The 25,894-nt window shown below is 37.2% G+C and overlaps 1 protein-coding gene across 1 annotated transcript in view; it reads left to right on the top strand.

The window, feature by feature from the left end:
• Nucleotides 1-25,894, top strand: part of lrp1ba (low density lipoprotein receptor-related protein 1Ba) — a 407,482-nt gene that overhangs the window by 106,910 nt on the left and 274,678 nt on the right. The window contains 2 exon segments of the mRNA XM_056448564.1: nucleotides 2-127; nucleotides 17,952-18,068. Of these exon segments, the coding sequence (XP_056304539.1) occupies nucleotides 2-127; nucleotides 17,952-18,068 (243 nt within the window).

The following is a 25,894-nucleotide window of genomic DNA, read 5'->3' as shown; positions in this document are numbered from 1 at the left end:
GCCAATCGCAGCTGCCCAGCGGACCAATTTAAGTGCTTGAACAACCGCTGTATCCCAAAGAGATGGCTGTGCGACGGCACCGATGACTGTGGCAGCAACGAGGATGAGTCCAACCGCACCTGCTCAGGTGAGATTCACTCTGGAGCCCTGTCCTACATGGAGGGCCCCGTATTCGCGCCCAGCCATCCGAAACAACCTCGGCAAACGACTCCACCACTGGGAGACACGTTGCTTGCTGTAGGCTACGCACGCACAAAGCTAGTGCCGGCTGAGAATTTGTTGCTTTGAGAGGAGGAGAAGTCTTACATGACACCCCTCTCTAATTTCCCGCTGGTAAAGGCCCACGTGTCACTTACTCCCTCTAGTCGGTGTGTGAAATGAAACTAGGTTCTCTGCGTAATTCATCATGCACTTGGTGGGATTTACACATGACACACATCTGTTTCGGCCCAGTGAGCTCGAGTCCTCGGTGAGAGTCTTTTCGCATCTTTTTTTGTTGGGAATGAGCGATTCGGTCAAGTTTATGATTCCTGGAAGGGTCCGGGGTCTAATTTACTTTTAGATTGAACCATATCCTGTGGTCTGAGTCTGTACGATGAACCCCCGCTGGGGTTGTTTTCTTGAGATCAGTTGACTCCAGTATCCAAAACATCAATACTGCAGTAAAGATGCTGTGTTTAAGCCATATTGTGTTATATATCGTTTATAATCATATCTTTTATAATCTTACCTTCAAAATACTAGATATATACAAAATATTTCGTTTTTATTGAATTAAATTATAGATTCTATCCATTTATTCTGTCTGTCTCAGATCTACAGTGAAGATCAAAATTAGAGGGCAAACTACAGAAGAAGGTTGAGTTGCATGTATTGTGAAGCACAGTGTAAAAAAAAACTAAGTGAGAAATTTGAAATAAAACACAGATTAAAATGAGAGATTACTTCGTTTAAGGTGGGGTGGTAAAATTGTATTGGCTTGTGGATTACTTAATAATTGTTGAAAATTTTAGAGTGGTCTAGAACAGGGGTTTTCAAACTGTGGGGCATGCCAGCACCTATTAAGGGGGGTGCGAGACATTGAGGCGTGCACTCGAGTAAATTATGATTATGATTTTTATGCGTTCACTAGTGGGAATAATATGATTAACGTTAGCTCCACAGCTAACTGTCAGGCACCTGTAGTGTTTATGCGTTCCAGTAAAATATATACAAATAAAGTGGACCATTTTTTTAAAACTAGTGACGGTGAATGAAAGTCAAGCCTGTGAGCCGTCTGACAAAAAAGTGCCCTTCTGAAACAAATCAGGATGCCCATCTGGATCTTTCACTTACTTTGAAGACACTACTGACTACTTTTACATGGACATCAGTAATAGTTATCTGAATAAGACAATAATATAATTACGTGAAGTGCTTTTTGAATGTTGCGTCACCAGGCTATTCACGTTTGCTGCAGAGTCTCATGTAATTTTGGGCGTTTCATCTTTAATTTCTCGACTTTAACTGCAGTTCGGCAGTTTAACTTACACTCATGAACATTTCATTCATGCCCCCGTGACAAACTGGGGTATTAGACGTGAATATGAAGTGTTGCTTTTATTAATACAGCACGTCGAATGGAAAGAAAAAAAACATCAGCATTTCATGATGTGTGTGTGTGCTTGTGCGGTTCTTTACTGAAAGGCCCCGAGTGTGATTCCTGTCACAAAATCTTGCCATGCCTTAATTCCATTTCTGTTTAGTTCAATTATGACTTTAGTCAGATTAAGGTAATCAAAAATCGCTGATTACGTGGTAGACTCTAATCAGAGTATTGTCTTAATCATATTAAAATCATATTAAAGTATTGTTGCCCATGTAAACATACTCAATGTTCGACTCAACCTCACCGTCAGGGCTCTGCGAACTTGGCTTTGCGAAGCAGCATTTTCTGTATGTACAGTATGTACATCAAAAGCAAGTATGCTATGGCTCATGCTTATTGTGGAAGATGATTTACGGTTAGTTTTGTCAGAAATCTGACCACAGATTAGCATGTTGTCCTCACAGAAAAAGGCTCAGCCATCACACTGAATCAGGTGAGCTGTATATTTATGTTTCAATGTAATTAATTCTATGCACTTTAAACGCAGCAAGTCATATGTGAATGATGTTTGCACATGCATTATAATTTTGGCTCGATGGAGGGGTGCCTGGGGGGGGCGCGAGTGAAATTGGACAAACTTGGGGGGCGTGTGCCCTAAAAGTTTAAAAAACCCTGGTCTAGAAGAGTGTGCTCATGAAAAGTTTCCGCAAATGTTTTCCCCTGTGATGGGTTTACAACAAATGTATCAGATAGATATCTTGGTGAAACTGTGAAAAATCTTATTATAGGCACTTACTGTACAACGAGTAAGCAGTGAAAGCTAAGCGAAATGAAGCAGTGGAGCACTTAAATGAAAGATAGGTAAAATGGGTTGTGAAAGTCAAGATTATTGTTGTGAAATGTGTATTTACTGTGATGTTTTGTCCTTTGTGAACACAAGACACTAAAATAATATTTCACAAAAAGGTTGAGTTAGGTAACTGCTTCTAATTCCTTAATTATTTGACAAACTAATTAACTGGTAGCTTTGCAGTTTTCATTGACTTTGATAAATGATGAGCTGTTCTTAAGTTACTTAAACCTTCCATCTGTAGGTTGTCCTGATGAAGGCTAATAGGCTGAATTCAGTCAAAGTAAGAGAACTGGCAACTCTAAATCTGTGATTTCCAGAATGCTGCATTATTAAACTGTAACTCATTCAAGACCCACAAAAAGCTTGGTTGTCACAAAGACTTAGTGGGCAATTAGTTCAAAAGTATGAATTCATCACTAGTTAACAGTGTAAGGATTTGTATCTCAGCACACAGTGTTTTGGCATTTAAAAGAATTTGTACTAGAAGCGTATGCAGTGACCAAACCTCTCATTAACAGTTTATCAGAATCTAAAGGCTAGACTAACCTTTGTTGAGAACTAGTCCAATGTTCACTGTAGTAATGAAAGCAAGTTAAATTTATTTGTGTTGGCAATGGGGAAGACTTTTACTAATTTTCAAAGTCAGTGGAAGGTGGAAATGTCATGGTTTAAGGCAATGTTTCTCAACCCTGTTCCTGAAGGCACACCAACAGCACTAATTTTCAACCTATTCCTATTCAAATACACCTGATTCAAATCATCAGAACTTTTGAAGAGACTCCTCCAGGAACAGGGAAGGGAAACACTGGTTCAAGGGATGTTTTCCGCAGCAGGATTTGAATCAATAAATCAATCAATCAATTAGTCAGTCAGTCAGTCAGTCAACCAATCAGTCAACCAACCAACCAATCCCTCATTCAATTAATCAATGAAACCAAACAACTATGCAATTAATTAACCAATCAAACAACAAATTAACCAAACAACTATTCAATTAATCAAGCAATCAACCAACCAACAAACCATTCAATTAATCAACCAACCAATCAACAAAACAAACTTTTCAATTAATCAGTCAATCAACCAACCAACCAGCCAACCACCCAACCAACCAACCATGCAATTAACCAACCAACCAACCAACCAACCAACCAACCAACTATTCAATTAATCAACCAACCAATCAATCAACCAAACAACTATTCAACTGAACAACCAACCAATCAATTAACCAATCAACTAACCAACCAACCAACCAACCAACTATTCAATTAATCAAACAATCAACCCACCAACCATTCAATTAATCAACCAATTAACCAATCAACCAATCAACTATTCAATTAATCAAACAATCATCCAACCAACCAACTATTCAATTAATCAAACAATCATCCAACCAACCAACTATTAAATTAATCAACCAACCAATCAACCAAACAACTAATCAATTAATCAACCAACCAACTAATTAACCAATCAACCAAACAAACAACCAACCGACTATTCAATTAATCAACCAACCAATCAACCAAACAACTATTCAAATAATCAACCAACCAACTATCCAATTAATCAATCAACCAACCAAACAACTATTCAATTAATCAATCAACAAACCAACCAACCAACAATGCAATTAACCAACCAAACAAACAAACAACTAATCAATTAATCAACCAACCAACTAATTAACCAATCAACTAACCAACCAACCAACCGACTATTAAATTAATCAACCAACCAATCAACCAAACTATTCAATTAATCAACCAACCAACTATTCAATTAATCAATCAACCAACCAAACAACTATTCAATAAATCAACAAACCAATCAATCAAACAACTATTCAATTAATGAATCAAACAATCAAGCAACTATTCAGTTAATAATGCAATCAACCAACCAAACAACTATTCAATTAATCAACCAATCAATCAAACTACTATTTAAATAATCAACCAAGCAACCAAACAACTATTAAATCAATCAGCCAATCAACAACCAACCAAACAACTATTCAATGAATCAACTAAAAGTCAGTCAGCCAATCAATCCATAAATCCATCAAATCTACTATCTGGGTCTAGTGTCTCATTTCCTTTTCGACTAAACCACATCCTGTGGTCTTAATCGCTAGTAGACATTCCCGGACGAGCCCCCACTGAGGGTGTTTTCTTTAGATCAGTTTGACTCCTTGTCTACGAGACATCAATACTGCAGTAAAGATGCTGTGTTTAAGCCACATCATGTTGTCAGAGTTGTATTGTAACACTTGATAAAAGGGCTGGAGACAAATTTTCACACATTTTGCCAACAGGCAGCAGTCGATTTAATTTAGATAGCCTAGAGACAAAGTTCCCCTTTGTGCGTAATACAGTTTTTCTAATCTAATCTTTAGAGGGAGAATTTGGAGGAAATCAATGGAAACTGTTTGGGAGAATAGTGAAGGAGGATGGAGAATTCGGGCCAGCTTGCAATTCATAAATTCAAGATGGTTGGTGCAAATTAATTCCAGTGCTTTTCAGACTGAGAGTACATTTATAATTGCCGATAATATGGAATGTTTGGGGTTTAATTAATTTAGATTATTTTCTTTCTTTCTCTTTTCTTTTTGTTCTTTATTTTCTTTTCTCTATTTTTTTCTGTTTTTTGTCATTTTCTTCTCTTTTATTTTTTGTTTGTTTTGTTTTATTTTATTTTCTTTAATTTTCTTTGCTTTACTTTGTCTATCATCCATTCATCCTATAATTTTTTTTATCAATTTTTTTATTCCATCCATCCATCCATCCTATTATTCTTTTATCAATTTTGTTGTCCCTTCCATCCATCCATACATCCATCCTATTATTCTTTTAACAATTTTGTTCTCCGTCCATCCAATCAATCATTCATTCATTCATTCATACATTCATTTTCTTTTCGATTTAATCCGTACATTAATCTGGGGTCGCCACAGTGGAATTAACCATCAATGTATCCAGCATATGTTTTTTGCAAGGATGCCCTTCCAGCCTTAACCCATCACTGGGAAACATCCATACACACTCATTCACACACATACACTACTCACAATTTAGCTTACCCATTTCACCTATACGACATGTCTTTGGACATTGTGGGGGAAACCGGAGCACCCAGAGGAAACCCACGGGGAGAACATGCAAACTCCACACAGAAATGCCAACTGACCCAGCCAAGGCTCGGACCAGCGACCTTCTTACTGTGAGGCGATCAAGCTACCTGCCCCACCGTGACACCCCAATCAATTATTATTTTATCAGTTTCTTTGTTGTCCCATCTATCCATCATCCATCCATCCATCCATCCATCCATCCATCAGATTAATCTTTTATCAATTTTGTTGTCCCATCCATCCATACATCCATCCATCCAATTATTCTTTTATCAATTGTTTTGTTGCTCCAACCCATCCATCCATCCATCCACCCAATCTATTATTATTTTATCAGTTGTCTTATTCATCCATCCATCCATCCAAATTATTATTGTGTTTATCAGTTGTTTTGTTGTCCCATCCATCCGTCCGTCCGTCTGTCCGTCCATCCATCCATCCACAACATGTATAATTTTGTTTTTAATATATGGTACAAATACAGAAGTCTGTTGATTATAACAGAACTAGACAATATTATATTTTAATTTGAAATTTGCTCTTCCCTATTAAGGGCATAAGCAATCTAAAATTGTAATATAGTTTATTCTGTTGTGGCGGAAAATGCCACTTTGCATCCAAAACAAGACGTAAGAAATCCTTTATCTTACCTTCCACTAATTAACACATGGACAATTAATTCCCCAAGTTGTTGTCATGACAGATTTAACACAAATATTATTTTTTAATTATTATTATTATTTAAAAAAGCACATTGTAAATGCTCATATTTCTTGATTATAAACGTGATTTGAACTTGATTCTGCCTTCAAAGGTGCCTCGAGTACAAGGTCACGTTCCAACCTGGAATATCAAATTGACATCTTGAGGGAACTAATTAATCCGGAAAATGAAGGAGAAAAAAATCTGTAACTCTGGTAATTAAATATCCTGGAATAGCAAGGCTGAAAACAAGAAATAATCATAAATAAAATAAGGTTTTGCACATTTTCGCCCGCTGAAGTGTGTAACCTTAGTGAGATCATTAAGATCAAGACTTTTTGGTAAGATTCTGATAGAAACGTTCTCATTAGTGGAGTTCAAAACACACCTACTGAAAAAAGTGAAATTTATCAACACAATTAGTGCAAACGTCAGGCATTTCTAAACCGTTCTTGCCAACTGCCGCATCATTCATTCATGCTATATCTAAGGAAAATTAAGAAATTGAATAAACAAGCAAACTTTTGGATTTTACATTAAAATAAGAAAATAAAAAATAAAAATAAAAAAAACATTTTGCTAAGAATATCAGGTTTTTATGTCGGAAGAGGTATTTTTTTAAATGATATGTAATTATTAATATTGTAAACAAATATTGATGGATTTAATTATATTAAAGGTTATGTTATATGGTAATTTATAATATATCATTAATACGTTTATTTATATATTTTTTTTGCAGTTGCACAATTAAATAGATTGTTATTATTATTATTAATGACTTAATCTATTTTTATAAAAATTTTTCTGATTATTATTAGTTTTTTACTCATCAACCAAGACATTTGGATTCTTACATTTTATAAATATTTTAAAATATTAAAGAATGTAGAAGGTGTAAATCTGTTCATAGCTAAAACAACCTGTATATAATGTTCATAGTACATCCATCTGTAAATATTACCATAGTTTTTCTATAACTGCACTTTATAACTTATGCCTGTATCCTGCACTTGCTGCTATTGCACTGCTGGTTAGACCGAAACTGCATTTCGTTGCCTTGTACTTGTACATGTGTAATGACAATAAAGTTGAATCTAATCTAATCTAATTATTATTATTATTATTATTATTATTATTATTATTATTATATTATTACTATTATTATGCATTGTTATGCTTGTATAATTTGTCGAAGTTTAAATATTACAATTAAAGATCATTATCATCATCATGATCATCCATAAATTAGTAATATAAATATTGCAATTAAATATAAAAGCAAAATAAGGTTTTGCCCCTATATTAATTTATATCCTCCAAAAAATATTTTGGATATTATTATTATTATTATTATTATTATTATTATTATTATTTACAATATTATTATTATTATTCTCATCATCATCCACTAATTATTGTTTTCTTTGTAATGCTAACCATATAATTTGTCCCAAGAAATTTGCTATTAAATTACCTCATAGGGCAATATTCTCATTAACAGGGTGGATCACATCATACCTATAATGAAAAGGTAAAATCTTTCAACACAATTACTGGAAATGTGATCCAAAAATAGAACTTCAGGCATTGCTGCTAAAAAAACAAGAACTTACTTTTCTTGCCAACTGCAGCATCATTCATTCATATCACCATGTGTGGGTTTCATATTTGAGTCTGTTACTTTTTCTAAGGCAATATGCATAAAACAGGTAAACAAGCAAACTTCTGGTCTGTTATTTAAATCTGCACCTGTTCGGCTGTACGTTCCGGTTTTCTTTTCTTGGTTCAGAAGCAGCACAAGCTGACCTTCAGAGGTTATTGAAACACCTGCAGGTTTTTTTTTTTTTTTTTCACAGCAGAATTAAAAAAGTGCTGAAAATGCAGAGGCTCTTTTTTATTACTTTTGTATTTAATTTTACATTGAACTGAAAAGTAGATATTTTAAAGAATGCTTGAGCTGCTCTTTAACAAATACTGGGAGTCTATCTTAGATTTTACAAATTTTATCTTAGATTTCTGCACAATTTAAATTCTTAGTTTCTGAGTTTTGAGTTTTTGATTTTTGTTTTGTTTTGTTGAGTTCTAAGTTCACATCTGATTCAGATTATTTTTCAGAATTTCGATTATTTTTTTTTTTTTTATGCATTCTGAGTTCACATGTCATATTGCAGACCTTTTTCATGTCTCAATTTTGTATTTATTGTGTGCCATTCATATTTATTTACTTTTGTTATGAAGCGGACAGGAGACAGAGGTAAGGAAACGTTAGGGTGTTTATTAAATGACAACAAGGAGCACATGAAGGATAGCCAGGAGGATCAGGAATGATGTTGGGGTCTTTTCCTCCGTGGCTGGGTAACAGGAATACACGAGGATGGACAGCACACACCAGATACAGCTGACAGAGGATGACACAGACTTGGAAGGACTGGAAGACAGGACGATTCGGGAGGACCAGGAAGACTAGGAGGAATACAAAGAGAACAGGTAAGTAAATCGTTTGTTTTAGCTGAGGATGACTACGCTGAGTGGTCGCTCAGTTGTCCGCTTTCGTCGAGACGAGCCCGGACAATGAGCGACTGGAGTGCTGTGCTTTTATCTGGTGCTCGTGAATGTGATGCAGCTGTGTGCTCATTAGAAGTCAGGTGATGGTGATCTTCGTGAGTGGGGATCGTGAGAGCCTGACCAATCCGTGACAGTACCCCCCTCCCCAGGGCCCGCTCCTGAGGGCCGACACCTCCGACGCCGTGGTGGTCTCCCTCTGCCTCTAGGCGCTGGGAACTCAGGGTGGCTCTCATGAAACTCCACCATGAGACTAGGATCGAGAATATCAGCTCTGGGAACCCATGTCCTTTCTTCGGGGGCCGTACCCTTCCCAGTCCACCAGGTACTCCAACTGGCCACCACGACGTCGGGAACGCAAGATCTCCTTCACTGCGTAGACGGCTCCTTCTTCTAGGAGCAGTGGAGGAGGGGGTTCCTCTTCGTGGTCAGGCTCTGTGGAGGGAAGAACAGGATCGTGATAGGGTTTCAGGAGTGATACGTGGAATGTAGGGTGAATACGGTAGTGAGAGGGTAATTGTAGTTTGTAGGTGACGGGGTTAACCTGTTCCACGATGGTGAAGGGACCAACAAATCGGGGACTTAACTTGCGAGAGGGCAGTCGCATGCGTATGTCCCGGGTGGATAGCCACACCTTTTGTCCGGGTGTGTATCTGGGTTCTTCAGACCTTCTTCTATCGGCGGTTACCTTGCTTCGACGGACTGCCCTCTGCAGATGTTGATGAGCCTCGTCCCAGACTCTCTCGCTCTCCCGGAACCAGTGATCCACTGCGGGGACATCAGATGGTTCGCCATCCCAGGGAAAGAGCGGTGGTTGGAAGCCCAGGACGCACTGGAATGGCGTGAGTCCGGTGGAGGGTTGCCGCAGTGAATTTTGGGCATATTCTGCCCAGCCCAAATACTGGCTCCAGGAGCTCTGGTGACCACTGCAGAAGGTCCTCAGGAACCGTCCCACCTCCTGAATCTTCCTCTCTGTCTGCCCGTTGGTTTGGGGATGATATCCAGAAGAGAGGCTGACGGCCACACCTAGGAGCTTGAAGAAGGCTTTCCATAGACGTGAGATGAACTGTGGACCTCTGTCCGACACAATATCTTCTGGAATACCAATGACCTGAAGACTTGATTAAAGATATTGTCGGCTGTTTCAAAGGCTGTGGGAAGACCTTTCAGAGGGATTAGTTTGACAAACTTTGAGAATCTATCTACGATGACTAGAATACAGGTATTACCTTCTGACGAAGGGAGGTCAGTGATAAAGTCCACTCCTAGGTGTGACCAGGGACGGTTCGGAATCGGCAAGGGATGGAGCTTTCCAGCGGGTAGATGACGTGGGCTCTTGGATTGGGCACAGTCCTTACAGCCCTGAACATATTGCCTCACATCCCTTGCCATGTTTGGCCACCAGAATCGTTGGGATACTAGCGAGAGAGTATTGTTGATCCCTGGATGTCCAGTGCCTAGCGAGGTATGTAAGGAGTGGATCAGATCTACCCGGTGTTCAGGTGGTATGAACTGCCGATGAGGAGGGCATCCCGGCGGAGCAGGGGCTTCCGGAGTGGCAACGACTGGAGGAGCGTTCCAGGTGATCGGACAAATGGAGATGTGTTCGGGAAGAATCTTCGTTGGGAGTTCTTCATGATCGTGATGCTCGTGTAAACGAGAGAGAGCGTCTGCTCTTAGATTCTTGGGTCCTGGACGATAGGAAATGGAGAAATCAAAACGTGAGAAGAAAAGTGACCATCTGGCTTGACGTGGACATAGTCTCTTGGCCTCTTTGATATATTGGAGGTTTTTGTGATCTGTGATCACCTGGAACGGATGTTTGGCTCCCTCCAACCAGTGACGCCACTCCTCCAAGGCTAGCTTGATTGCTAGAAGCTCCCTGTCTCCTATGCTGTAATTCTGCTCCGCCGGGCTCAACTTCCGAGAGAAATAGGCACAGGGATGCAGTCGGGGCGGTGTATCATGATGTTGGGATAATACTGCCCCGACGCCGGTGGTGGATGCGTCCACTTCCACCACGAAAGGAAGATTTGGGTCAGGATGAGTCAGGAGTGGGGCCCTTGTGAACTCCTTCTTAAGAAGGCGGAAGGCTGCGGCTGCTTCTTTGGTCCACTCCAGTCCTTTGGGTTTACCCTTGAGGAGATTAGTGAGAGGTGATGTAATCCTGCTGTAGTCCTTGATAAACCGTCTATAAAAGTTAGCAAACCCAAGAAACCTCTGGAGCTCCTTAATGGAAGTGGGTTCTGACCAGGATAGAACAGCCTCAATTTTCTTCCCATCCATACGTATACCGGTTTGGTCAATGATGTATCCCAAGAAATGAATCGACTTCTGGTGGAATGAGCATTTCTCCGCTTTGAGGTAGAGGTGATGTTCTCTCAATGTGTGTAGGACCTCCGCAACGTGTTGGCGATGTTCGGCCTCACTCCGGGAGTAAATGAGGATGTCATCTATGTACACTATTACAAAGTGGTGAAGAAACTCCCGGAGGACTTCATGAATGAAGTTTTGGAATACGGAGGGGGCGTTGACCAGACCGTAAGGCATGACCTCATATTCATAGTGGCCAGTAGGGGTCACGAATGCTGTCTTCCATTGGTCCCCCTCACGTATTCTTATCAGATTATACGCGCTGCGGAGGTCCAATTTAGTGAAGACTTTAGCTTCTCGGAGCTGTTCCAAAGCGGCTGGTACCAGAGGAAGGGGATATCGGTATTTTACTGTACCGTTATTTAGGACCCTGTAGTCGATGCATGGACGCAGCCCTCCGTCCTTCTTGGCCACAAAGAAGAAGCTTGAGGCGGCTGGTGATTTTGAGTGACGTATGTACCCCTGACTCAGAGCCTCCCTTATGTAATCTTCCATTGCCTGATTCTCTGGAAGCGAGAGCGGGTAGATCCTACCTCTTGGCAACTGGGCATCTGGAACTAGGTCGATCGCGCAGTCCCATGGCCGATGCGGCGGTAGCTGGGAAGCTCTCTTGGGGCAGAAGACATCATGAAAGGAGCTGTACTCCTTAGGAATGTGGATAGACTGCTTCTCAGGAGGACTCTCGACCGATGTTGTAAACAAAGAAATGGGGTTCCGACCTTGAAGAGGGAGATTTGGAAAACAGGTAGGTGTACATCCAGATCCCCATTTCTTTATCTCTCCTGTGCCCCAAGAGATGATGGGATCGTGCTTCACCAGCCACGGGCGCCCTAGAATGATGTCCATATTTGCACCCTCCAGAACCAGAAATTGAATCCTCTCTTGATGTAACAACCCCACTTGAAGAAGGATGTCTTCGCATTGTCGATGGATACGGGTCGAAGATCGAGTGCACTGGGTTATCGGTTGTATCTGGTATATATGCGAGGACGCCTCAGTACGTAGGTGGAGTTGACGACAGAGGGATTGGGAGATGAAGTTCCCTGCTGACCCGGAGTCGATGAGGGCTGTGACAAGGAGAGAAATAGAGGCAGTAGTTATTTGTACGGTGGTAGTAAGTGGTTTACATTGTTCAATATTCGTACTGAATACACTCACTGAAGTCCGAATGGGACGAAGGGGACACTCCATACGGGTGTGTCCACTGACACCGCAGTATAGACACAGACCCCGGGTCAGCCTCCTCTGTCGTTCCGCTGATGTCAGTCTTCCAGACTCTATTATCATGGGTTCTGGTTCTGGAGAGGCTGTTGACTCAGGCGATTGGAGGAGTGCAGACGAGGGGGTGATGGTGTCCTGTTGATAGGAACGGAGACGATCGGAACATCGGAGAGAATGTTGGATGAATCTCTCCAGACCCATAGTATCATCTAATGTGGCCAGCTGGATTCGGAGAGTGGGTTCCAAGCCGAGCCGGTACGTGGTCAACAACGATCTCTCATTCCATCCACTTGCAGCTGCTAGAGTGCGAAACCGGAGAGCATATTCCTGTGTAGATAGAGTACCTTGCTTTAGATGATACAGCTGCTCTCCAGCGGCTACTTCCCCATCAGAACGTCCAAACACCTCTTTGAAATACTCCGTGAAGGTAGTGATGGAATTCATGACCGGCCCGGCTTGGTTCCAGATCGTCTCAGCCCATTTAAGTGCAGGTCCAGAGAGTAGTGATACGATGTAGGCGATCTTTGACTTATCTGTGGGATATAGAGAAGGTTGCATTTCGAATATGAGGGAACATTGTAACAGAAAACCATTGCACTCCCCCGCTCCGCCTGAGTAGGGCGCTGGTCGGGCCATGGGACTGGAAGGAAGGGCCGAAGAAGAAACTGTGGAGGCGGAAGTGCTCGGTGCTGGTGGTGCGTTGGAAAGTGGAGCTGGTGGCTGTAGAATCCGCTTCAACTGGTCCACCAGCTCTTGAAAGTGATCGGGGGTGCTCATGTTGTCGTCGTTATAGGTCCGGGCTTCTGTTATGAAGCGGACAGGAGACAGAGGTAAGGAAACGTTAGGGTGTTTATTAAATGACAACAAGGAGCACATGAAGGATAGCCAGGAGGATCAGGAATGATGTTGGGGTCTTTTCCTCCGTGGCTGGGTAACAGGAATACACGAGGATGGACAGCACACACCAGATACAGCTGACAGAGGATGACACAGACTTGGAAGGACTGGAAGACAGGACGATTCGGGAGGACCAGGAAGACTAGGAGGAATACAAAGAGAACAGGTAAGTAAATCGTTTGTTTTAGCTGAGGATGACTACGCTGAGTGGTCGCTCAGTTGTCCGCTTTCGTCGAGACGAGCCCGGACAATGAGCGACTGGAGTGCTGTGCTTTTATCTGGTGCTCGTGAATGTGATGCAGCTGTGTGCTCATTAGAAGTCAGGTGATGGTGATCTTCGTGAGTGGGGATCGTGAGAGCCTGACCAATCCGTGACAACTTTTTTATAATTATGAAATTCTGTGTTCACAATTCTTACTTTTTTCATCAGTAATCCGTGTATGTATCTCTTTTTTAAAATTTTTAATTTAAGGTTCCTGTTGTGGTTTTCTTCTTTTAACCATTTAAAACAATGAAACAAGATTCTAAAAGGTGGTGCAAGTATGGATGTTGGAGCTGAGGACTATTTTCAGGCAATGTGTAATATATAATTGCCTTTAGCCATGGTACGGCAGCAAAGTTTCTTGATTATTACGCTGTAATGAGCATATAGTTCCTGAATCGGCCTAGAAAATTGCTACTTTTAATTTTCTGTTGGTCTTAGTACACAATATAACTACAAAAGTAGTCAAGCTTTAAATAGTAAAATTAATTTTTTTTTTTCCTTTTTTAGTGGGATGCTAATGGTCTAATCCGATTCAATGACTTATGCTAAGTTAAGTTAAAAATGTTCCTGCTTGACCCGGATATTGGCTAAGTGGATTCAAAAATGGTACAACTGTTTTATTCTAGGAGAGTTGTAAATTGAGTCTATTTCCAAAATAAAAAAGTACTGTTCCTTTTGTGCAGCACATGGCACCATATATTCTGTATGAATACAACTTTGCAGTTTGGGGTATGTAAACTGTAAAGTTAAAAAAGAAAAACTTAATTTGAGTAAATGGCCTTTAAAATTGGTGTAATAATTAAAATCTACAGACACAATAACTGAAAATGGTCCAACAAAAGAAACACTTGGGATTGTATTTTGGATGTTTTCTTTACATAAGACTGAAAACGCTTTAAAAGCTAAAAAAATCCCAAATCTGACAGGTGCATGAAAAAAACAGTTTTGTCTACGATCAATAACATAAAAATGCATGTTGTGTGTATTCAACCGTTCACTCGTCAGTTCTTTACATTCGCCACATGCTTGCATCTGGAGTTTCTTGCAGTTTAAAACGGTTCAAAAAAGTTTCTGAATCCTGCTGAGAGATTTCACCCACTGGGATCTATATTTACCATATCCGTGTCTTCGTAACGCGGTTAAGTTCAGTTCATAGACGCCAGATGTTGAGAGAAACAGATTTTGAACAGCGCGGCCATTCATAAGTCCTTCAGGAAAGACACAAACTGTAATATTGGATGTCATGGACTTAAGGGTTTATCTCTGAAGGCGATTACTCAATATCACGGCTGAGACTGGAAGCAGACCTGAACAAGGTGAAAACAAATCCAGATGGCTTTCAAGCTTGGAAGAAAAAGAGAAATACTGTGCTGTGGCTCCAAAAGAGGAGGGTCATGCTGAAAATCTGGAATTTGTTATCGCCTAAATATCATTAAAAAGATGTTTTTCGATTTAAAAAAAGTAAACATAAAACATTTATTATATAAAATGAAGCAATATTTAAGATTTTGTGCTACAAACTGTTTTTTTTATTATTATTATTCCTTTTTGCTGCTTTCAGTGTTTTATTATATTTTCGAAAATACTATTATAGTACACAATATTCTTCAATTTTCTTTAAAATATATATTGTTAATTAGACAAATGTTAAATAGAAACTGAAGTATTTTAACTGAAGTACACATTAGTACCTAAAAAGTACAAAAGTGTTCTTCTAAAAATGTATAGGTACTAATATATACTTTTGAGGTTCAATATGGAAGTCAAAAGTGTAGGTTTGCTCTTGACATTAGTGAGGACATACATCCCTTGAGCAACTTGAGCAACATGCATTTAAAATCTTGTTTGGCATCATTTTATTAATTGTTTTAATTTGTTCTGATTTGGCTGTTGATGCAAATAAAATGAATTATTGTTATTATTATTAGAGCGCAGGCATTGTGCGAATTCTTTTTGCGGTTTTAAAAACATGAATAAAGTACTTAATAATATAAAATAAACACTTAATAATACAAATAACAATCCCGTCCCATGCTGCAAAAGTCAATTTGCATGATTTTACTGCAATTAGGCTTTAAGGAGGTATGAATGTAAAGAAGTTTAGAGAGGTGTGTGATGCAATTTAACCGTTTTATCCTGAGAATTGTTTTTCATAATCATGGAGGGCAAAATTGAATTTTGATTTTTTGAAATTGACTGAATTAGTTGCACTGCCTTGGTTAATAGATTTACATTAAATTCGTAAAGAACATGACTCACGTGTAGGTTACTAAGGGTTGACAAAGCATTAGTTATTTTGAAGTCAAATATGTTATTGGTAGTGACATTTCAGTAATTGGTGAATATTGGTTAGGACACGTCCATGCCAGTTCTATGCTCTTAAATGTGTACCTTTTGAAAAGGTACCACCGCAGTGAAGTAATTTTTTGAGAGTACTTAAGAGTGTTCTGCAATATTGTAATTCTGTATAGTATATGTCTGTGAGACTGAAAACAGGTTATGAACCAGAATAAAATCTGTTCAAAGACAGTAGGAAAGGCTCTTGAGGAATGATATGGCTGTTTGTATTAGAAGAACCTCACAAGACAGACAAGAAACATAACTTCAAACCCTTTATGTGGTGAATCATGGAATTCTAACTGTCTAAAGTTGAACCATCAATTTAGTGTCCCAAGTTTTAATAAAGTGTAATTAAAAAGTAATATGTACACCCAACACAATCTTACGGCAATTCGTAACTTTTTGATTTAGTGGCAAATTCGTATGAATTCGTACGATCTAATTTGTACATTTTCGTACGATTTGCTCATCCCCCAATGACGGTTGGGTTTAGAGGTGGGGATAGGTGCCACGCCTCCTTTGTAAAATCGTATAATTTCGTACGACTGAACTACGTACGAATTTCGTACGAATTCCTACGAATTAACCACTAAACTGACAAAACGTAAAATACTTACGTTTTCTTGTGAGATCAGGCTGGTACACCAGGGTGTTTAGTTGCTGAATAAGGTCTGTGTAAAATTATTTTCTTTTATTAGTCTTTGTCAATTTGTAAGGAGTTACACACGTCTCGACTCACAATCAGGCTTCAACTTTTCACAAAGCCACTAGAACGCAGGAATTATCAGGAAAGCACATATTTATTTACAAAGACACTTACTACAAGCACTGGAACATACACATATAGGAGAACAGGGTTCTTCAGGAATTATGTTCAGAATGACGTTTGAGACCAGACAAGGAACTAAACAAACGCAGGGGTATAAATACCAGGGGCATAATAACTCTGATAACACACAGGGGAGGAACACAGGTGAAACACATAAAACTAGTGGTGGGAAAACAGAACAAAGGAGCACATGATAATCACAGAAGCACATGGAATAACACAGGAGCACATGGAACAACACACTGGGAAGTCACATTACACAACAAACACAGGAACACCAGAACATAACGGGACATTATCATGCTATTATGCAAGAAATAATTCAGATGCAAGTCTGAAAACAAAGTTTTGTATTGTGTTGTATTTTACACGCGTCCTTAGTAGTAACATTACAACTATTGCTATCATCATCATCATCGTCATCATGTTTTAAATTATTTAGAGAATGTGCAATTCATTATTATTATTTTATTATTTTAAATTGACATAGTTTGTACTTTTATTTATATGACTAGTCATCTAAGGCTTTTGGACTTAACTTAAAAATATTAAGTAAATAAATAAATAAATCAGGCTATAATACTACTACTAATAATAATAAGAATAAAATAATAATACGGTTAATATTATTATTATTATTATTGTTGTTGTTGGTGTAGTTGATGTTGTTGTTATTATTATCATTATTATTATTATTATTATTACTATTATTGATATTGTTATTATTATTTCTATTATTATTATTGTTATTATTAGTAGTAGTAGTAGTAGTAGTAGTCTGAAACCACTAGAATAATATTTTTGACAAATTATTTTATTGTCATTATTATTTTCAGTTTTTTTTCCATTTTGCCAAAAAAAAAACTTAATACTTTATTTACTACTTCTACCACTATTCCTCCTCCTCCTCCTCCTCCTCCTCCTCCTACTACTACTACTACTACTACTACTACTACTACTAATAATAATAATAATAATAATAATAATAATAATAATAATAATAATACAAATCTTTAAGTCTTTTAAAAAAAATGTTTAAGTGACGAATCATTCAAGGCCGCAAACTTTTCAAACACTCTTGATGACCTTATTTGTGTGTTTTGTTTGAGACGCAGGACATAGATTAAATAAGCATCCACTCAGGTGTGCTTTAATATCCACGCTTTTCGCTCCCCGCAGCCCAAACCTGCCAGCCGGGCCAGTTTCCCTGCGCCAACGGACGCTGCATCCCAGAGAACTGGCGCTGTGACCGTGATGACGACTGCGGGGATCAGTCGGATGAGTCTTCATCATGCGGTGAGTCTTCCTCAAACACTCAACAAACAAGTCCGGATTTAGCCTTTACTTTCATCAATTAGCAGGCCGTTTTTTTCAGCTCTTATACTTCGATTACACTGTAAAAAATGCTAAACTCACAAAGTAGATTTGATATACTTTAACTAATTGTAATCTAGTTTATTTTATTTGTTTTATACTTAAAAGTATCAATATGCTAACTGTTTTACATAACAGTTTATACAAAAGTTCTGTCTGGTTCTCGAATCTGATTGGCTGATAGCCACGAGATATTAAAGTAATATCAACACTTGTACAGCCTCTTCACCCTTGTGTATTACTGCACCTACACGAGTGGCAAGTAGAGGACTACAGTTTGACAAATATTGCAGCTGTTGGACAACATAATGTACTTTTGAGGCTTTTTTGGTGAGAATGTAGTTGTTAAGATTGCAACTATGCAGTTTATTAATAATGACATTGCCTATTTTAAATAATTATCGTTTTGGAGAATCAGCATGTCGGCAGCCATTAGCCTGCAAAGAGGGTTGACGTTCCACCACAAGATAGCGACAGTTTAATAAGTCCTCAAGGGAGAAAAACAGCATTTTTTTAGCGTACGTTTCAAACTACACCTGAACAAATCATTACAGATCAGGTAATTGACATTCTAAGTCAATCTCTCTCTTTTGTATTTTGTAGTGTTGTATTTATACCATAGTAATCTGGTAGTGTTTCCTTTGCTTGCCATTCTGGTAGTGTTAGCCATTCTTCTAATGGCATTTCATGCTGTTCAGCCTTATAATCTTAAAATGTCAGCAAAATCACCTGTTTTGTCATCATTTTAGATATTACTAAAGTTCTAAAGTGAAGTTTGTGAAGTAGCAACGGTTTCTACTATTCCGACACTCAGCTGCAGATATGAACTGCGGAAGAAAGTAGTTCCTTTTGCAAAAAGGTTTTTGAGATTCTCTGTGTTTGATTTTCTTTTTTATATGCACGATTATGCCATCGAATTGTTGTATAAGCACAATATCACAGTCATAGCAGTGCGATATGGCTGTATATTGTCACTGGTGGGACACTAGGGCAATGCACACCTCCCACTAGTATCGATATACAGCCATCTTGCACTACTACTCGTGTAATATTGCTCATATATCTTGAATAAATCTATTGCGATTTATTTCAGTAGATTATTGAGGTTTTTGTGCACAAGAAATGTTATAAAAGTGAGTTGACATACGATTTATTAGAGCAGCTATTGATGTGTGGCAGGTCTGTTCATCAAATGTGATTTTAATAATTTGGTATTACCCCTTTTTCACTGCCCGTGACTTTGCATATGAGAGACTGTAGGCAAAAGCACGGGTGTTTCATGCATATGTTAATTCTGAGATTTTATTCAGTCGAACGTAAAGAAGACATTCAATGCACAAGTGGTTCTTTTGTCGCACTTTATCAATTTGCCTCTGTAGATTTCAGTGACAATGCACTGAGTCATAAATCTCCACTTTACATACAGCATACTGCAGAGCTTCATTCATATCTGCATCCTGAAGGTTTTTAAAGAGGGATTTGTTCATACATAATTTGCCTGATTATGTGCAACATTTATTACCGAGAGATTAAAAAAAGATTTCTAAAATACCCCCGGTGAAACCCTGTGACTTTTTATTATGTAAAAGTGTGCTTCATGAAAAGAATGCCTCATTTTCATGTTCAAAACATGACATTTCAGAAAATAAATGATAGAAAATACTTGTGTGATAGAAAGTGTTTTCTATGTATGATAAAAACACTTTTGTTGTATTTGACTTTATATCCTTTAAGCAAGAAATAGCAGTTTAACACCCTCTATGATTCCCCACAAAAATCTGAACTCGTCACCTTTTTCGTCTGGACTCAAAAGATAATATCCTTTCTTTTTTTTTTTTTTTATTGTTTAATGTAAAATATGTATTTGAAGGCAAAATTATTAGTTCTCCTGTGATTTATTTGCTTATTTTTTTTAAATAATTTTTATCAGAGCAAGGAAATCTTCACAGGAAAAAGTCTTATTTATCTTGATTGAAATGAAATATGTATATATATATATATATATATATATATATATATATATATATGTATATATATATATGTGTGTGTGTGTGTGTGTGTGTGTGTGTGTGTGTGTGTGTGTGTGTGTGCGTGCGTGCGTGCGTGCGTGCGTGCGTGCGTGCGTGCGTGCGTGCGTGCGTGCGTGCGTGCGTGCGTGCGTGCGTGCGTGCGTGCGTGCGTGCGTGTGCGTGTGCGCGTGTGTGCATTTGTGTGTGTGTGCATATATATATATATATATATATATATATATATATATATATATATATATATATATAAACCAACTTTTCTCTTGTGTGCAATTACAGTGTCATTACATTGTAGTTACATCCAAGATAATATTTCTAAATGTAAAGTTTCTATATATAATGCATGTACAGCATTAGGTTATTTATAGTTGTATACGTAAATACACGTAATTACAAATACACGTAGTTACAAACTTATCTTATGTAATTTTATCTCGTTTGCAATTACTGTGTCATTACATTGTAGTTACTATGTCATTACATGGTAATTACATTGCTATTACATTGTAATTACATCCAAGTTAAGATTTAGACACGTTTTTTTTGTATATTTTAAGTACAGTATTTGTGTATTTATATGTAAATATACGCAGTTCATATGTAATTACAAACTTTTATTTTGATGTAAAGACATTGTAATTGCATGGTTATAACATTGTAATCGCATCTAAGATGTAATATGTAATTACAAACTTTTGTCTTGTGTGCAATTACGGAGGTGTTACATTGTAATTACATTGTAGTTACATCCAAGATAATATTTATAAATGTAATGTTTCTTTGTATATTGCATGATATATTCTGATATATTGTCAGTGTTAATTTTGCATATTATGCTGCCTGGTAATAAGCTGCAAGTATTTTATTTTTTAATTTCTTTTTTTTTTTTTTTTTTTTTACAAGCATAGTTATCTAGATATTATGTTTTAAACCGATTTGTAGTGGGGAAAACATGAATGAATTGTGTGAAACAGAAGTCTAGTTTTTACAGTCTAGTATCTTGCAACATAACTAGTAAAATATGTACTGTCATCATGGCAAAGACAAAATAAATAGGTTATTAGAAACTAGTTATTGAACTCTTATTTAAAAAAAATGCATTGAACAAAAATATCTCCATTAAATAGCACTTGGGGAATATTTGAATCAATATTTCACAGGAGGGTGCATAATTTTGCTTGCAACTGTATATATACGCAACTTCTAAGTAACATTGTTTTATAAAGGTTTAACACTGATTGCTCTCAAATGATGCCTGTTATAGTTTCTCAAAACAAAAGAGGGGCTGCTGAAGGTCAGATGTACTGTTTTGAGCTGAGCTTAATCTGATGGCCCGAGGCTTTCAACAACTACAGACATGCTATTGAGAGGCCAGACAAAACGATATCGCAGATCTGAAGTGTTTGTTGTAGCATCCTTACACAAACAAAGAAAAAGGCGCGCTCTGTTTTCATATTTCCTCAGTTGTGGCCTCTTTGATATCTTTTGATGTGTTTTTTTGTGTGTTTGGAGGTCAAAATGAACTGCTTTGATAGGAGCTGTTTGTTTTCAATGTTAAGGTCGCCTGCTGCTGCCATGATCACATCTGAACTGTGACACTATTGGATGATTTTTCTGTGTTTTGAATTGAGGACGGTCCAATGAATGAGCTAAGAAAACATGATTTAAGTATTATCTCACTGGGGGAAAAGGTGTTTCTTGAAAGTTTGTGTTTACAGAGATCTGTGACAGCATATTTTTCACATTCATTCGCTAAAAATTAATAAAATAAAATTGCAAAACTACTTTTATTAGGTAGATTTGCCTTAAGACAGCTTAAAATCAGTTCATCTTTTAGATTCAAACAGTATCTCGCATGTCTGTTATCTTAAAACTGCAGAAGTCCTTATATGCGTTATTATATATTTTTTTTACTCGTTTACTTGCGATTATGACTGTGATCTTGACAATCATTCGATCATTGATCATTCATTCATTCATTGATCCATTTTCCTTCAACTTAGTTTCTTTATTAATCAGGGGTCGTCACAGCAGAGTGCATTTATCTAGCATATGTTTATACATTGCGGATGCCCTTCAGGCTGCAACCCATTACTGAGAAACACCCATACACTCACATTTGCAGACATACACTATGGCCAATTTAGTTTATTAAATTCACCAATACCACATGTCTTTGGACTGTGGGGGAAACCAGAGCACCCAGAGGAAAACCACGCGAACATGGGGAGAACATAAAAACTTTACATATAAATTTGACTGACCCAGCCAGGACTCGAACCAGTGACCTTCTTGCTGTGAGGTGACAGTGCCAACCACTGAGCCACTTGTTTATGTTAAGATCACGAGAAAACAGAAGAAAATTATTTGAATTCATGGCCTTTTATATAAAAAAGCTTTATTTTATTTATTTATTATTTTTCCATAGAGAAGTTACTAAAGATTATTTCAGTGAACAGTTATTTTTTGTTGTGTAAAGAAACTTTATGAAACAAAGTATAAAAATAGATTATTAAAACTGACTTCTCACTAAATAAAGAAAACATTTAAACAGTAATACACAGCATAAATCAGTATAATACAAAAAACAAAAACAAAAAAACAACAAGTGAATGATTTTAACCTATTTTTTATCAAATATGGACAAAATGTCTTGGTGCATTTAAACAAAACAATTTTATCAGTTATATTCATTAATATAAGAGTCTGGTCACATAACATCATATGATAAAAAGATAATACATTTAAATACATTCAAAAATTACATTCAAAATGAGTAACCACAACATTTCAGCTAAGTGTAATACTTGTATGGTTCTCTTGATTATTTCCCTTTTTTATTAAGATTTCATTTAATATTTTATGCAATATCATATTCTTTGAAGTTTTCTAAATTTTGCACAATAATCTAAAGGTATTTTGTACGATTAGTTTCTGTTTTGGCTTTAGTACTATAATAAATATAAAACCGGTCTAGAATGTGAAAAAAAAAAAACCTATTTATTTATTTTACTTCATTCGGTGTTCAGATTTTTGTGCAGATTTTATTATGCAATGAATGCATATAAAATGATAAAATTCTTGGTTTTTATGTTCAAACAAACATGAAAATGTATGATAGAAAATATTTGTATGATAGAAAGTATTTTTTGACATATAATAAAAATACTTTTGTCGTATTTGACTTTATATCTTCTGAAATAGCAGTTTACTATGATTCCAAAATGATTTTGATTACAAAAATCACAATTTCAACTTAATGTATTATTTTTTATGGTTCTTTTGATTATTTCCTTTTTATTAAGTTTGTTTAATATTTTATTTGGTATCAAATTCATTGTGCTGTTCTAATTTGTGCACCATGATCTGAAGTTATTTTGTAAAATTAGTTTTAGTTTTGGATTTGGTACTATAATATATAGAACTAGAATGTGAAAAAAGTATGTCATTGAAATACACTATGTTTTATGTTGGCATTAATATTAATCTTTAACCTCCATGGAAAAGTTTTGTTCTGCAAAGGTTCTTTAAAATGACAGAGTTCTTCAGATTATTAAAATATTATTCCCCTTGGGTGAAGACTAATTAAAACAATTATTTTATAAAATGTTTACTTCATTGTTCTTTTATACAGCAATGGTTCTTATGTGGCATCACTTCACATTAGTATTCCTGTTAGTATAGAAATGAAATTAAATTAAAGAGCCCATATTATAGATGAAATAGGGTCATATTTAGGTTGTAAGGGTCTCCAACAACAGTCTAATATGCATGCAAGGTCAAACAACACTTTGATGGTCTTATAATCTGCATTTATTTTTACCTAATTATCCCAGCGACTCCCATATGAATCGTTCAGCGATTCATTTGTACCCAAACCCCTCCTCAGCGCGAAGCTAATTTGCGCTGATTGGACCGATGACAGCCTGCTGCGATTGGTCGACGACACTGACAGGCTTCAGGGCGAGACGGAGTGAAATGCCGAGCAGATAATCAACAATATAAAAGTAGTCACAGTGCATACACGCTTCATAGTGGATTTTGGCAGCCAGTGGGTGAATGTAAATACAGACGATGGACTAGAAAATACTGACGACTAACTATTATATCAAGCAAAAAGTTAAAGAACTGGCGAGGAGATCTCCTAGCAGTCTACTTGCTCTTTTCACACACACACACACGCACACACACACACACACACAGGGCCGGCGCGTCCAGAATAGAGACAGTGCGGCAGCGACACCTCCCTCACCCTCCGCGTCCTCAGTTACATCCGTAACAAAGCTTCAATCTTTAATCGCACGTACTTACACTGGTGAAATGGGGGAAGAAACTGATTCATGATGCACTGATCCTTGTTCTGACAGTCTTTACTGATCCTTCCTTTAACAAACTGATGAAGTCTTCTTTGTAAGCAGGTAGTTCCCAGAGGCTCTCGATCTGCTCAAGGCTAGGCTATATTGCTAAGGTTTCATCTTTGGGTGAACTGTCAATAATCTCCATCTGCACAGTGTGACTTCATTAGACCGGTGTCTGTGTGTGTCTCTGTCTCTGTGTGTGTGTGTGTGTGTGTGTGACTTTTTTTCTGTTAGTGGGCTGGGCCGCAGGTTTCAAATCTCCCGGGCTTGTGCGTGCAACTACTTGTGTTTCGTAGCCGCGTCATCACGAAACACACAATGACTCGTTATCAAGACAACTCATTTGAAGCACTATGAGTCGACTCTTTTATAGATGAATCAATAGTTTTAAACACTGTACACTTACAGATTTAAGCCTTAGCTGGATATTTCACTTCACTTAGAGCTGTGTTACACACTACATGGAAGGGCATTTTCAAAAACCCATAATATGGGCTCTTTAAATTCAATTCAATTAATCTTTATTTCTATAGCGCTTTTACAATGTAGATTGTGTTTATGCCGCTTAACAAAGAAGATTACAGTGAATTGAAACAGTGTCAGACCAGTTTTAGTGCTGTAGAAAGGTTGGGGAACCAAAATACTGTGGCAGCAAAAATGTAAATACTTCAAAGTTTCTATTTTGTCATTAACTGTTCCACCAAGAACATAGTGCATGGAAAATGTTTTAAATGGTTCTATTAAGAATTATTTGCTGACACGTTCTTAGGGGAACCAAATATGGTAGATATGTGACATCATTAGTTAATGTTATATATTAAAGATTCTTTGGGGGTCCATCAACACCAATTAGAAACTTTAATTTTTAAGTTTAGGAGCAATATTTGATGCCACTGATTTTATTTATTCATTATTTTTTTTATCTGTGAAAATGGAACAGTTTTTTTTAAGATGAAGAGCTTTTCAAAAATCTAAATAACTTGAGATAACATTGGTAAAACTTCACAATAAAATTGTATTATTTAATGTTAGTTACTGCATTTGCTAACATGAACAAACTATGAACAGCACATTTATTACAGTATTTGTTTATGATAGTTAACATTAGTTAATGAAAATGCAGTTGTTCATTGTAAGTTTAACTCAGTGCATTAACTAATGTTAACAAATTTGGATTTGGATGTTAATTATGCATTAGTAAATGCTGAAATATGATTGATGCTGTGCAAGTATTGTTTGTTATTAGTTAATGTTAATAAATACATAAACTATCATCAACTAATGAAACCTTATTGTAAAGTGTGATCATAACCTTCTGGAAAGGTTCTGCAATAGAAAAGTTCTATAGATGTTCTTTGTGGAA

The sequence above is a fragment of the Danio aesculapii genome, chromosome 22 (assembly GCF_903798145.1).
Source record: "Danio aesculapii chromosome 22, fDanAes4.1, whole genome shotgun sequence".
Classification (NCBI taxonomy): domain Eukaryota; kingdom Metazoa; phylum Chordata; class Actinopteri; order Cypriniformes; family Danionidae; genus Danio; species Danio aesculapii.
This window is presented reverse-complemented; position numbering and strand designations above follow the sequence as displayed.